General features: G+C 59.7%; 1 protein-coding gene across 1 annotated transcript in view; it reads left to right on the forward strand.

Annotated features, from left to right (window-relative positions):
- The window catches only part of AKAP6 (A-kinase anchoring protein 6), a 609,087-nt gene that overhangs the window by 266,468 nt on the left and 330,213 nt on the right, over positions 1-12,406 (forward strand). Inside the window, exons 5-6 of the mRNA XM_069209097.1 lie at positions 8,703-8,825; positions 10,620-10,716. Of these exons, the coding sequence (XP_069065198.1) occupies positions 8,703-8,825; positions 10,620-10,716 (220 nt within the window). The remainder of the gene's footprint in view (positions 1-8,702; positions 8,826-10,619; positions 10,717-12,406) is intronic.

Raw genomic sequence — 12,406 nt, forward strand, 5'->3', positions numbered from 1 at the left:
GCTGATAGCCCCAGTCCCAGCCCCAGAGCCCTGGCGGGTGCCCTTCTGCTGCCATCCCAGCCCCAGAGCCCTGGCCGGGTGCCCTTCTGCCGATAGCCCCAGTCCCAGCCCCAGAGCCCTGGCGGGTGCCCTTCTGCTGCCATCCCAGCCCCAGAGCCCTGGCCGGGTGCCCTTCTGCTGCCATCCCAGCCCCAGAGCCCTGGCCGGGTGCCCTTCTGCTGCCAGCCCCAGTCCCAGAGCCCTGGCGGGTGCCCTTCTGCTGCCATCCCAGCCCCAGAGCCCTGGCTAGGTGCCCTTCTGCTGCCATCCCAGCCCCAGAGCCCTGGCTGGTGCCCTTCTGCTGCCATCCCAGCCCCAGAGCCCTGGCCAGGTGCCCTTCTGCTGCCATCCCAGCCCTAGAGAGCCCTGGCCGGGTGCCCTTCTGCTGCCAGCCCCAGTACCAGAGCCCTGGCCGGATGCCCTTCTGGTGCCATCCTAGCCCCAGAGCCCTGGCCGGGTGCCCTTCTGGTGCCATCCCAGCCCCAGAGCCCTGGCCGGGTGCCCTTCTGCTGCCAGCTCCAGTCCCAGCCCCAGAGCCCTGGCGGGTGCCCTTCTGCTGCCATCCCAGCCCCAGAACCCTGGCGGGTGCCCTTCTGCTGCCATCCCAGCCCCAGAGCCCTGGCCGGGTGCCCTTCTGCTGCTAGCCCCAGAGCCCTGGCGGGTGCCCTTCTGCTGCCATCCCAGCCCCAGAGCCCTGGCCAGGTGCCCTTCTGCTGCCATCCCAGCCCCAGAGAGCCCTGGCGGGTGCCCTTCTGCTGCCATCCCAGCCCTAGAGAGCCCTGGCCGGGTGCCCTTCTGCTGCCAGCCCCAGAGCCCTGGCGGGTGCCCTTCTGCTGCCATCCCAGCCCCAGAGCCCTGGCCGGGTGCCCTTCTGGTGCCATCCTAGCCCCAGAGCCCTGGCCGAGTGCCCTTCTGGTGCCATCCCAGCCCCAGAGCCCTGGCCGGGTGCCCTTCTGCTGCCAGCCCCAGAGCCCTGGCGGGTGCCCTTCTGCTGCCATCCCAGCCCCAGAGCCCTGGCGGGTGCCCTTCTGCTGCCATCCCAGCCCCAGAGCCCTGGCCGGGTGCCCTTCTGCTGCTAGCCCCAGAGCCCTGGCGGGTGCCCTTCTGCTGCCATCCCAGCCCCAGAGCCCTGGCGGGTGCCCTTCTGCTGCCATCCCAGCCCCAGAGCCCTGGCCAGGTGCCCTTCTGCTGCCATCCCAGCCCCAGAGCCCTGGCGGGTGCCCTTCTGCTACCAGCCCCAGTCCCAGCCCCAGAGCCCTGGCCGGGTGCCCTTCTGCTGCCATCCCAGCCCCAGAGCCCTGGCGGGTGCCCTTCTGCTGCCATCCCAGCCCCAAAGCCCTGGCCAGGTGCCCTTCTGCTGCCATCCCAGCCCCAGAGCCCTGGCTGGGTGCCCTTCTGCTACCAGCCCCAGTCCCAGCCCCAGAGCCCTGGCCGGGTGCCCTTCTGCTGCCATCCCAGCCCCAGAGCCCTGGCGGGTGCCCTTCTGCTGCCAGCCCCAGAGCCCTGGCCAGGTGCCCTTCTGGTGCCATCACAGCCCCAGAGAGCCCTGGCGGGTGCCCTTCTGCTGCCAGCCCCAGAGCCCTGGCGGGTGCCCTTCTGGTGCCATCACAGCCCCAGAGAGCCCTGGCGGGTGCCCTTCTGCTGCCAGCCCCAGTCCCAGCCCCAGAGCCCTGGCGGGTGCCCTTCTGCTGCCATCCCAGCCCCAGAGCCCTGGCCGGGTGCCCTTCTGCTGCCATCCCAGCCCCAGAGCCCTGGCCGGGTGCCCTTCTGCTGCCAGCCCCCGTCCCAGAGCCCTGGCGGGTGCCCTTCTGCTGCCATCCCAGCCCCAGAGCCCTGGCCAGGTGCCCTTCTGGTGCCATCACAGCCCCAGAGAGCCCTGGCGGGTGCCCTTCTGCTGCCAGCCCCAGAGCCCTGGCGGGTGCCCTTCTGGTGCCATCACAGCCCCAGAGAGCCCTGGCGGGTGCCCTTCTGCTGCCAGCCCCAGTCCCAGCCCCAGAGCCCTGGCGGGTGCCCTTCTGCTGCCATCCCAGCCCCAGAGCCCTGGCCGGGTGCCCTTCTGCTGATAGCCCCAGTCCCAGCCCCAGAGCCCTGGCGGGTGCCCTTCTGCTGCCATCCCAGCCCCAGAGCCCTGGCCGGGTGCCCTTCTGCTGCCATCCCAGCCCCAGAGCCCTGGCCGGGTGCCCTTCTGCTGCCAGCCCCAGTCCCAGAGCCCTGGCGGGTGCCCTTCTGCTGCCATCCCAGCCCCAGAGCCCTGGCTAGGTGCCCTTCTGCTGCCATCCCAGCCCCAGAGCCCTGGCGGGTGCCCTTCTGCTGCCATCCCAGCCCCAAAGCCCTGGCCAGGTGCCCTTCTGCTGCCATCCCAGCCCCAGAGCCCTGGCCTGGTGCCCTTCTGCTGCCATCCCAGCCCTAGAGAGCCCTGGCCGGGTGCCCTTCTGCTGCCAGCCCCAGTACCAGAGCCCTGGCCGGGTGCCCTTCTGGTGCCATCCTAGCCCCAGAGCCCTGGCCGGGTGCCCTTCTGGTGCCATCCCAGCCCCAGAGCCCTGGCCGGGTGCCCTTCTGCTGCCAGCTCCAGTCCCAGCCCCAGAGCCCTGGCGGGTGCCCTTCTGCTGCCAGCCCCAGAACCCTGGCGGGTGCCCTTCTGCTGCCATCCCAGCCCCAGAGCCCTGGCCGGGTGCCCTTCTGCTGCTAGCCCCAGAGCCCTGGTGGGTGCCCTTCTGCTGCCATCCCAGCCCCAGAGCCCTGGCCAGGTGCCCTTCTGCTGCCATCCCAGCCCCAGAGAGCCCTGGCGGGTGCCCTTCTGCTGCCATCCCAGCCCTAGAGAGCCCTGGCCGGGTGCCCTTCTGCTGCCAGCCCCAGAGCCCTGGCGGGTGCCCTTCTGCTGCCATCCCAGCCCCAGAGCCCTGGCCGGGTGCCCTTCTGGTGCCATCCTAGCCCCAGAGCCCTGGCCGAGTGCCCTTCTGGTGCCATCCCAGCCCCAGAGCCCTGGCCGGGTGCCCTTCTGCTGCCAGCCCCAGAGCCCTGGCGGGTGCCCTTCTGCTGCCATCCCAGCCCCAGAGCCCTGGTGGGTGCCCTTCTGCTGCCATCCCAGCCCCAGAGCCCTGGCCGGGTGCCCTTCTGCTGCTAGCCCCAGAGCCCTGGCGGGTGCCCATCTGCTGCCATCCCAGCCCCAGAGCCCTGGCGGGTGCCCTTCTGCTGCCATCCCAGCCCCAGAGCCCTGGCCAGGTGCCCTTCTGCTGCCATCCCAGCCCCAGAGCCCTGGCTAGGTGCCCTTCTGCTGCCATCCCAGCCCCAGAGCCCTGGCGGGTGCCCTTCTGCTGCCATCCCAGCCCCAAAGCCCTGGCCAGGTGCCCTTCTGCTGCCATCCCAGCCCCAGAGCCCTGGCTGGGTGCCCTTCTGCTACCAGCCCCAGTCCCAGCCCCAGAGCCCTGGCCGGGTGCCCTTCTGCTGCCATCCCAGCCCCAGAGCCCTGGCGGGTGCCCTTCTGCTGCCAGCCCCAGAGCCCTGGCCAGGTGCCCTTCTGGTGCCATCACAGCCCCAGAGAGCCCTGGCGGGTGCCCTTCTGCTGCCAGCCCCAGAGCCCTGGCGGGTGCCCTTCTGGTGCCATCACAGCCCCAGAGAGCCCTGGCGGGTGCCCTTCTGCTGCCAGCCCCAGTCCCAGCCCAGAGCCCTGGCGGGTGCCCTTCTGCTGCCATCCCAGCCCCAGAGCCCTGGCCGGGTGCCCTTCTGCTGCCATCCCAGCCCCAGAGCCCTGGCCGGGTGCCCTTCTGCTGCCAGCCCCAGTCCCAGAGCCCTGGTGGGTGCCCTTCTGCTGCCATCCCAGCCCCAGAGCCCTGGCTAGGTGCCCTTCTGCTGCCATCCCAGCCCCAGAGCCCTGGCGGGTGCCCTTCTGCTGCCATCCCAGCCCCAAAGCCCTGGCCAGGTGCCCTTCTGCTGCCATCCCAGCCCCAGAGCCCTGGCCGGGTGCCCTTCTGCTACCAGCCCCAGTCCCAGCCCCAGAGCCCTGGCCGGGTGCCCTTCTGCTGCCATCCCAGCCCCAGAGCCCTGGCGGGTGCCCTTCTGCTGCCAGCCCCAGAGCCCTGGCCAGGTGCCCTTCTGGTGCCATCACAGCCCCAGAGAGCCCTGGCGGGTGCCCTTCTGCTGCCAGCCCCAGAGCCCTGGCGGGTGCCCTTCTGGTGCCATCACAGCCCCAGAGAGCCCTGGCGGGTGCCCTTCTGCTGCCAGCCCCAGTCCCAGCCCCAGAGCCCTGGCGGGTGCCCTTCTGCTGCCATCCCAGCCCCAGAGCCCTGGCCGGGTGCCCTTCTGCTGATAGCCCCAGTCCCAGCCCCAGAGCCCTGGCGGGTGCCCTTCTGCTGCCATCCCATCCCCAGAGCCCTGGCCGGGTGCCCTTCTGCTGCCATCCCAGCCCCAGAGCCCTGGCTGGGTGCCCTTCTGCTGCCAGCCCCAGTCCCAGAGCCCTGGCGGGTGCCCTTCTGCTGCCATCCCAGCCCCAGAGCCCTGGCTAGGTGCCCTTCTGCTGCCATCCCAGCCCCAGAGCCCTGGCGGTGCCCTTCTGCTGCCATCCCAGCCCCAAAGCCCTGGCCAGGTGCCCTTCTGCTGCCATCCCAGCCCCAGAGCCCTGGCCGGGTGCCCTTCTGCTACCAGCCCCAGTCCCAGCCCCAGAGCCCTGGCCGGGTGCCATTCTGCTGCCATCCCAGCCCCAGAGCCCTGGCGGGTGCCCTTCTGCTGCCATCCCAGCCCCAGAGCCCTGGCGGGTGCCCTTCTGCTGCCAGCCCCAGAGCCCTGGCCAGGTGCCCTTCTGGTGCCATCACAGCCCCAGAGAGCCCTGGCGGGTGCCCTTCTGCTGCCAGCCCCAGAGCCCTGGCGGGTGCCCTTCTGGTGCCATCACAGCCCCAGAGAGCCCTGGCGGGTGCCCTTCTGCTGCCAGCCCCAGTCCCAGCCCCAGAGCCCTGGCGGGTGCCCTTCTGCTGCCATCCCAGCCCCAGAGCCCTGGCGGGTGCCCTTCTGCTGCCATCCCAGCCCCAAAGCCCTGGCCGGGTGCCCTTCTGCTGCCATCCTAGCCCCAGAGCCCTGGCGGGTGCCCTTCTGCTGCCATCCCAGCCCCAGAGCCCTGGCCAGGTGCCCTTCTGCTGCCAGCCCCAGCCCCAGAGAGGCCTGGCGGGTGCCCTTCTGGTGCCATCCCAGCCCCAGAGCCCTTTCCAGGTGCCCTTCTGGTGCCATCACAGCCCCAGAGAGGCCTGGCTGGGTGCGCTTCTGCTGCTAGGCTGCAGGGGGCGCTGTCGCTCCACGCCACTCACAGCCTTTAGTGGTTCTCCTTCTCCTGTAACAGCTTTCAGGTTCAGAGCTTTATTGCTGTTTACGGCGCTTTTACTGAGGTGTCTGTCACTCACTTTTATACCAGCCATTAGAAGGCGCGTGCCGGTGATTTAAATGTCTGGTTGCGCACGGGGTATCTTCTGCTATCCGAGGCTCCTGTGAAGGACATGGGGGGGGGGGGGGGAGGGGGTGCAGGGCTGGCAGAGTGTGGCTGAAGGGGTGGTGCTCGCTGCCTGGCAGCCTTTCAACCTGTGGGATTTCCTTCAATCCTCCTGTGAGACCTCCCTCCACGTGAGATCACCTTCAATCCCCCTGTGAGACCTCCCTCCACATGTGAGATCACTTTCAATCCCCCTGTGAGACCTCCCTCCACATGTGAGATCACCTTCAATCCCCCTGTGAGACTACCCTCCCACCTCTGATACCACCCTCCACCTGTGAAGCCATCCTCCACCTGTGAGATCACCTTCAATCCTCCTGTGAGACCACCCTTCACATGTGAGGCCATCCTCCACCTGTGAGACTACATTCATCTTGTGAGACCACCCTTCACCTGTGAGACCACCCAGCACCTGTGAGGCCACCCTCCACATGTGAGACCACCCTCCACCTGTAAGACTTCCCTCCACCTGTGAGATCACCTTCAATCTTCCTGTGAGACCACCCTTCACCTGTGAGGCCATTCTCCACCTGTGAGACTATCCTCCACCTGTGAGACTACATTCATCCTGTGAGACCACACTTCACCTGTGAGACCACCCACCACCCATGTGACCACCATCCACCTGAGATACCGTCCTCCACCTGAGAGATCTCCTTCAATCATCCTGTGAGACCACCCTCCACCTGTGAGATCTCCTTCAATCATCCTGTGAGATACCCTCCACCTGTGAGATCACCTTAAGTCATCCTGTGAGACTGCCCTCCACCTGTGAGACCACTCTCCACCTGTATGACAGCCTTCATTTTGTGAGGCCACCCTCCACCTGTGAGACCACCCTCCACCTGAGATATTGTCCTCCACCTGAGAGATCTCCTTGAAACCTCCTGTTAGATCACCCTCCACCTGTGAGATCACCTTCAGTCATCCTGTGAGACTGCCATCCACCTGTGAGACTGCCCTACACCTGTGAGACCACTCTCCACCTGTGAGACAGCCTTCATCCTGTGAGACCTACCTCCACCTGTGAGACCTCCCTCCAGCTGTGAGACCTCCCTCCACATATGAGACTACTCTCCACCGGTGAGACTGTCTTCATCCTGTGAGACCTCCTTCCACCCGTGAGACTGTCTTCAACCTGTGAGAACTCCCTCCACCTGTGAGACCACTCTCCACCTGTGAGAAAGCCTTCATCCTGTAACACCACTCTCCACCTGTGGTACTGCCTTCATCCTGTGAGACCTTCCTCCAGCTGTGAGACCTTCCTCCAGCTGTGAGACCTTCCTCCAGCTGTGAGACCTCCCGCCAGCTGTGAGACCACTCTCCACCAGTGAGATAGCCTTCATCCTGTGAGACCACTCTCCACCTGTGATACTGCCTTCATCCTGTGAGACCTACCTCCACCTGTGAGACCTCCCTCCAGCTGTGAGACCTCCCTCCACAAATGAGACTACTCTCCATCTGTGAGACTGTCTTCAACCTGTGAGACCTCCCTCCACCTGTGAGACCGCTCTCCAACTGTGAGACAGTTTTCATCCTGTGAGACTTCTTTCCACCTGTGAGACCTTCCTCCACCATTGAGACCACCTTTCACCTGTGAAACCACCCTCTAACTGTGAGGCATTCTCATAGCAGTGAGACCACCCTCCACCTGTGAGACTGTCTTCAACCTGTGAGACCTCCCTCCACCTGTGAGACCTCCCTCCACCTCAGTGCACTGGGGCAAAACCACCCTTCATTGTGCCTTTTTGAGGAGCGCTTCCTGTCTGGTAGACGTGTTACACGAGATGGCCGCTGTAAGTTAGGCATTACAGCGAGTAGTTGTGCACGTGGAAAGAGTGGTCTGGAGTCAGAGCACCAGTGGCGATACAACTGGGCATTAAATTACGGGGTGCCTGGACAGAGGTGCGCCATAGCACACGCAAACATAGGGGTGTCCCGGAGAGGCTTCCGCCACAGGCTCTCCCGCCCCTCTTCAGCACCCCATTTCCTGCCAGCCGGGTGGGGTATGTTTGTGGAAAGGTGGGGTGAAGGCCGGTATCAGGCACATTTAGTGGTGGTCAAGCCGCTGAAGGCTCGAGCCAGACTCAGGCCTGAAGCCTGGCTCTGGGTTAGCTCGAGGCCCTGTTGGAGCCTCGAGCCCAGAACGAGCCGAGCTTTTATGTGGCTTCTCTCCGCCTTCCTCCCGGGGCGCTGGATGTGGCTGTCAGCCAGAGCGCACGACTTCAGCCTCGGCTCAACATCCTGTGATCCTGGGAAAATCACCCAATCTCCCTGTGCCTACGAAGAATGAATGTGCCCTTGTGTAATGTAACTGCTGCTCACGTAGAGCGCTCCGAAGCCTCTGGGAGGAGTTCACGCTATATAAAAAAAATGCAATAAGAGGTTAAAACAAAGCCTTAATGTAAGCAAAGACACTAGAATACACATTTTTCTGGCTGCTTTGTACGAAGTGAAACCAGAAAACCTAGATAAATCAATCAATCAATCATGGATTTGTAAAGTGCAGCCAATCACCCCTAGAGTCTCAAGGTGCTCTTAAGTGGCTTCCCAACTTAAATTCTGTGAAATTAGGTAAATATTTTATTTCACCAAAACGCCTTTTTTCATTATTGCATATAAAAGCACTTTGAAATATGAGATTTAAGAATGCAAGTTGTACAGAAACACATTGTGCTTGATTAAATAGACTATAGGATTCTACAACAATCTGGGATAGGAACAGGGTTTACATGACAATCGACTTGTCTCAGTTCACTGATGAGTCATGCTCATCAGTTGCAACAAATACTTCCAAGTGCAATGCTATAATGTGACTAATAAGGACAAAGTTTCCCCAAGTTAAAGAACTACACATTTTTTAATTTTGAAGAGACTTTGGGCCTGGTTTAGATGGCGGATATACCGTCTGCCGAGATCTCAATCCCATTGTGTCCTACGGGATTTAGGTTTCGGAAGCTGGGATATCCGTTACTGTTGTGACGAAGTAACCCGTCGGCCGAGTTCTAGAGCAGGCCACTTACCATATTCTGCGTGATGTTTGTTGTATGAGTTACATAGCGAACATGTTCGGGGCTCGGCACGTCAGCGGGCTCTAAGAGTCTCTGCCTCGGCTCTCCCTGTTAATTTGTTGGCTCGTCCACCTCTAGCCACGTTTAACTGTCTCTCTCCTTGGATCTGTCGCCCCCAGGGGTTCGTGGGCCAGCTGGACGAGTTTATCCGCTGGATGCAGGAGGCCATGGCGACCACCGAGAACTGGATCCCACCCAAGGCAGAGACCGACCGTCTGAAGCTCTACCTGGAGACCCACCTGGTAAGAGAGATCCGCGGCTTTGGCATGTCAAGGGCCGCATGGCCATCCCACCTGCCCTAGGCAGCAGGACGGCCTACTCCACATAGGGAGATCTGTCCTTTGCACCTGCCCTGGCCATCAGGCATGACTGTCCCATCCACCTGCCCTAGCGGACAGCGAGGAAAACTCAGAGAGGGCAGTCCCATCTACCTAGGTCCTGCCCTTTCATCCTACCTCAACAGCCATGAAGGTCTGCCCTGACCCTCTGTACAGACTACCAGGGAGCTCTGCCTGCCTCTCTGTACCAACCACCAGGGAGGTATGGCTGCCTCTCTGTACCAACCACCAGGGAGGTATGGCTGCCCCTCTGTACAGACCACCAGGGAGGAATGGCTGCCCCTCCCAGACCACCAGGGAGGTATGGCTGCCCCTCTGTACAGACCACCAGGGAAGTATGGCTGCCCTCTGTACCATCCACCAGGAAGGTCTGCCTGCCCCTCTGTACCAACCACCAGGGAGGTATGGCTGCCCTCTGTACTATCCACCAGGGAGGTCTGCCCTCCATCCATGTATGTTTCTACCAAGGAGCCCTTCCCTTCCCGCAGGAGTTCCTCAGTTATTGCAGGCACTCCCTCCATGTGTCTACCTCTGTTGTGGAACTCTCCCCAGCCCCAGCCTTGTAGCAACTCCCTCCAAATACCTGACAGACCCACAACCGGAAGTCACCCAGTCAGATGATGTACCCCCTCCGCACCCCCCTGATGCACTGGTACACCAGGGATGAGCTGACCCCCTCCTCTGCCCTGAGAAGTCTCAACCCCACCCCTCTCCCAGTAAGCACCAACCTGCTGTGCCTATTCTGTGCATGAATTTACCCACCCTCTCCCGCATGTTACATACATGTGTACCAGAGCTGCACATGTGCACCTTCAGTAGCAGAAACCTACTTACATGCATGTACACAGTGCCTAGCTGACCTGCTCCTTACTTGTATTACACTGTGCCTAGCTGGTCTTTCCTTTACATGCATGTACAGTGTGACGAGCTGGGCTGTTCCTTACATGCATGTACACCATGCCTAGCTGGTCTGTTCCTTGCATGCATGTACACTGTGCCTAGCTGGGCTGTTCCTCGCATGCATGTACATTGTGACTAGCTGGGCTGTTCCTTGCATGCATGTACACTGTGACTAGCTGGGCTATTCCTTACATGCATGTAAAACATGCCTAGCTGGTCTGTCCTTTACATGCATGTACACTGTGCCTAGCTGGGCTGTTCCTTGCATGCATGTACAGTGTGACTGGCTGGGCTGTTCCTTACATGCATGTACACCATGCCTAGCTGGTCTGTCCTTTACATACATGTACACTGTGCCGAGCTGGTCTGCCCTTTACATGCATGTACACTGTGCCTAACCAGTGTGTTCCTTACATGCATGTACACTGTGCCTAGCTGGCCTGTCCTTTACATGCATGTACAGTGTGACTAGCTGGGCTGTTCCTTACATGCATGTACACCATGCCTAGCTGGTCTGTCCTTTACATGCATGTACACTGTGCCTAGCTGGGCTATTCCTTGCATGCATGTACACTGTGACTAACTGGGCTGTTCCTTACATGCATGTACACTGTGCCTAGCTGGTCTGCCCTTTACATACATGTACACTGTGCCCAACCGGTCTGTTTCTTACATGCATGCACACTGTCCTTAGCTGGTCTGGCCTTTACATGCATGTGGACCTGCCTTACAGGGGGCACTCATCACACATGTAGTCCAGACACCTATGATTTTAATGGTATTGTGCTCCCCCCGCAGAGCTTCAAGCTGAACGTGGAGAGTCACCGCACCCTGAAGGACTCCGTGACGGAGGAGGGGCGCCAACTGCTGGAGCTGATGGTGTCGCACAAGTCAGGTACTTACCGCCCTCCCCAGGGTATGAGCCCCCTCTACAGTCCCTCCCTCCATCAATCTCACCTCTCCCTCCTCCCCAGGGGCTCTACTGGCCTCTAGGGTGACCAACTGGCATGAGGCAAATTCAGGACATGACTGCTGAAAAATCAGGATAAAGGGTCAAAATTCAGGACAAAGGGTCAATTTTACAGACACGTCCGAGATGTGCCTACGTACTCCACTAATTTATCAGTGCACTTATTTACTATTTTTGTGCACTGTGCTATATGCGATTGGCTCTAGGGACGCTGCATTCATTCGGTGCATTATGCCCGGGTTCAGCAGTACATTGATGCCCTGAGCATTGTATCAAGGGCATCACCCATGGTTCATCAGTACATTGATGCCCCGAGCAATGTGTCAAGGGCATCACCCATGCCCAAGTACACACAATCTTTCTTGGAGCGAAAGCAACAGCAACATTTTGATTGTGTTTATAAACATTTCAGTACCCATGGCAAACAGTTTGGGAAACAATAAGGTAAGTGGCTTTTTCAGCTTTTGCTAGTTTAGGGAAGTTGGACAAACATCTCTCGCCTCTCCCTCCACGACAGATCAAACCTAAACAAATTAACGCAGCAGAGCAGGTGATGTGAGTGAGTGTCCCACCAAAGGTTAGGATGTGAGGAACCCACAACTTGTCTGTAGTCTCACAGCACCAAGAAGACCCGACTGATACATTAGAGTGTGCGTCAGGGACTCTACATTCATCTCCCACCAGACAGAGAACTAAAGAGCAGGATGAAGTCACGATCAGACGGGACAGGATCATTGCTAAGAACTAGACACATTAGAGAGAAGAACAAGGCGGAACATTTTTTAAAAAAATCAGATGGCCCTCCGTGAGTACTGGAAAGTACTGCATACCTGAAAGTCTCAGCAGAAAGCCCAGAAACAGAAGAGACACTGACAAATGTTTGTATAAGTAGCACTCCCCCACCCGGGTAAACTCTGCAGGTGGGATGGTCCATTGGTAGAGCTTGTGGAGGGCAGGCAGGGGCCGGACCCATTGGAATTCCAGGCCCGGAGCAATTGCCCACTCTGTTCATGTCTTGAAATGTCTCTGCAGTTGAGCCAACCCTGGACCAATGGTTTGGCTCATCCTTAAGTGCCAAAGAACATGCAGGCTCTTCAGAATATTTGGGAAGAAAATTACACAATAACCAAAATATAAGAACATGATAAAGACTTGGAAATGTAGAAAGTGTTTCTTTAACACATGGGAGTGTTTCAGTTTAGAACATTAGATCACAAAATTGCATTAGTATTTATTTGAAATGAAAGTTTCTAAACATGAGCTTTAAAACATTTACTAACCCTCCCTCTTGACAACACCATGAGTGAGCAAAGTGAACCAATTGCCAGGAGTCCCTTATATCATGGCCAATAATATTTTTATGATTGGTGGAACATTACAGACCATTAAAGCATGTACAAATGAGATTTTTTTATAGGATCCACCTTGAACTGAATTACTTGAAAGTGCTCTCAAATGTCATTATCAAGTAAACTAGACCCATGAATTAGGTTAATTTGGCTTAAACCACACAATTTAGCCATGTGCTTGAGCTGGGATTTGAACATAGGTTTCCTGGCCACACACGGTGTGTTTAAGCAACTGGCTAGATTGCTTTCTTTTTTTTCAATTGCCT

This window comes from Pleurodeles waltl, chromosome 9 (genome assembly GCF_031143425.1).
Source record: "Pleurodeles waltl isolate 20211129_DDA chromosome 9, aPleWal1.hap1.20221129, whole genome shotgun sequence".
NCBI lineage: Eukaryota > Metazoa > Chordata > Amphibia > Caudata > Salamandridae > Pleurodeles > Pleurodeles waltl.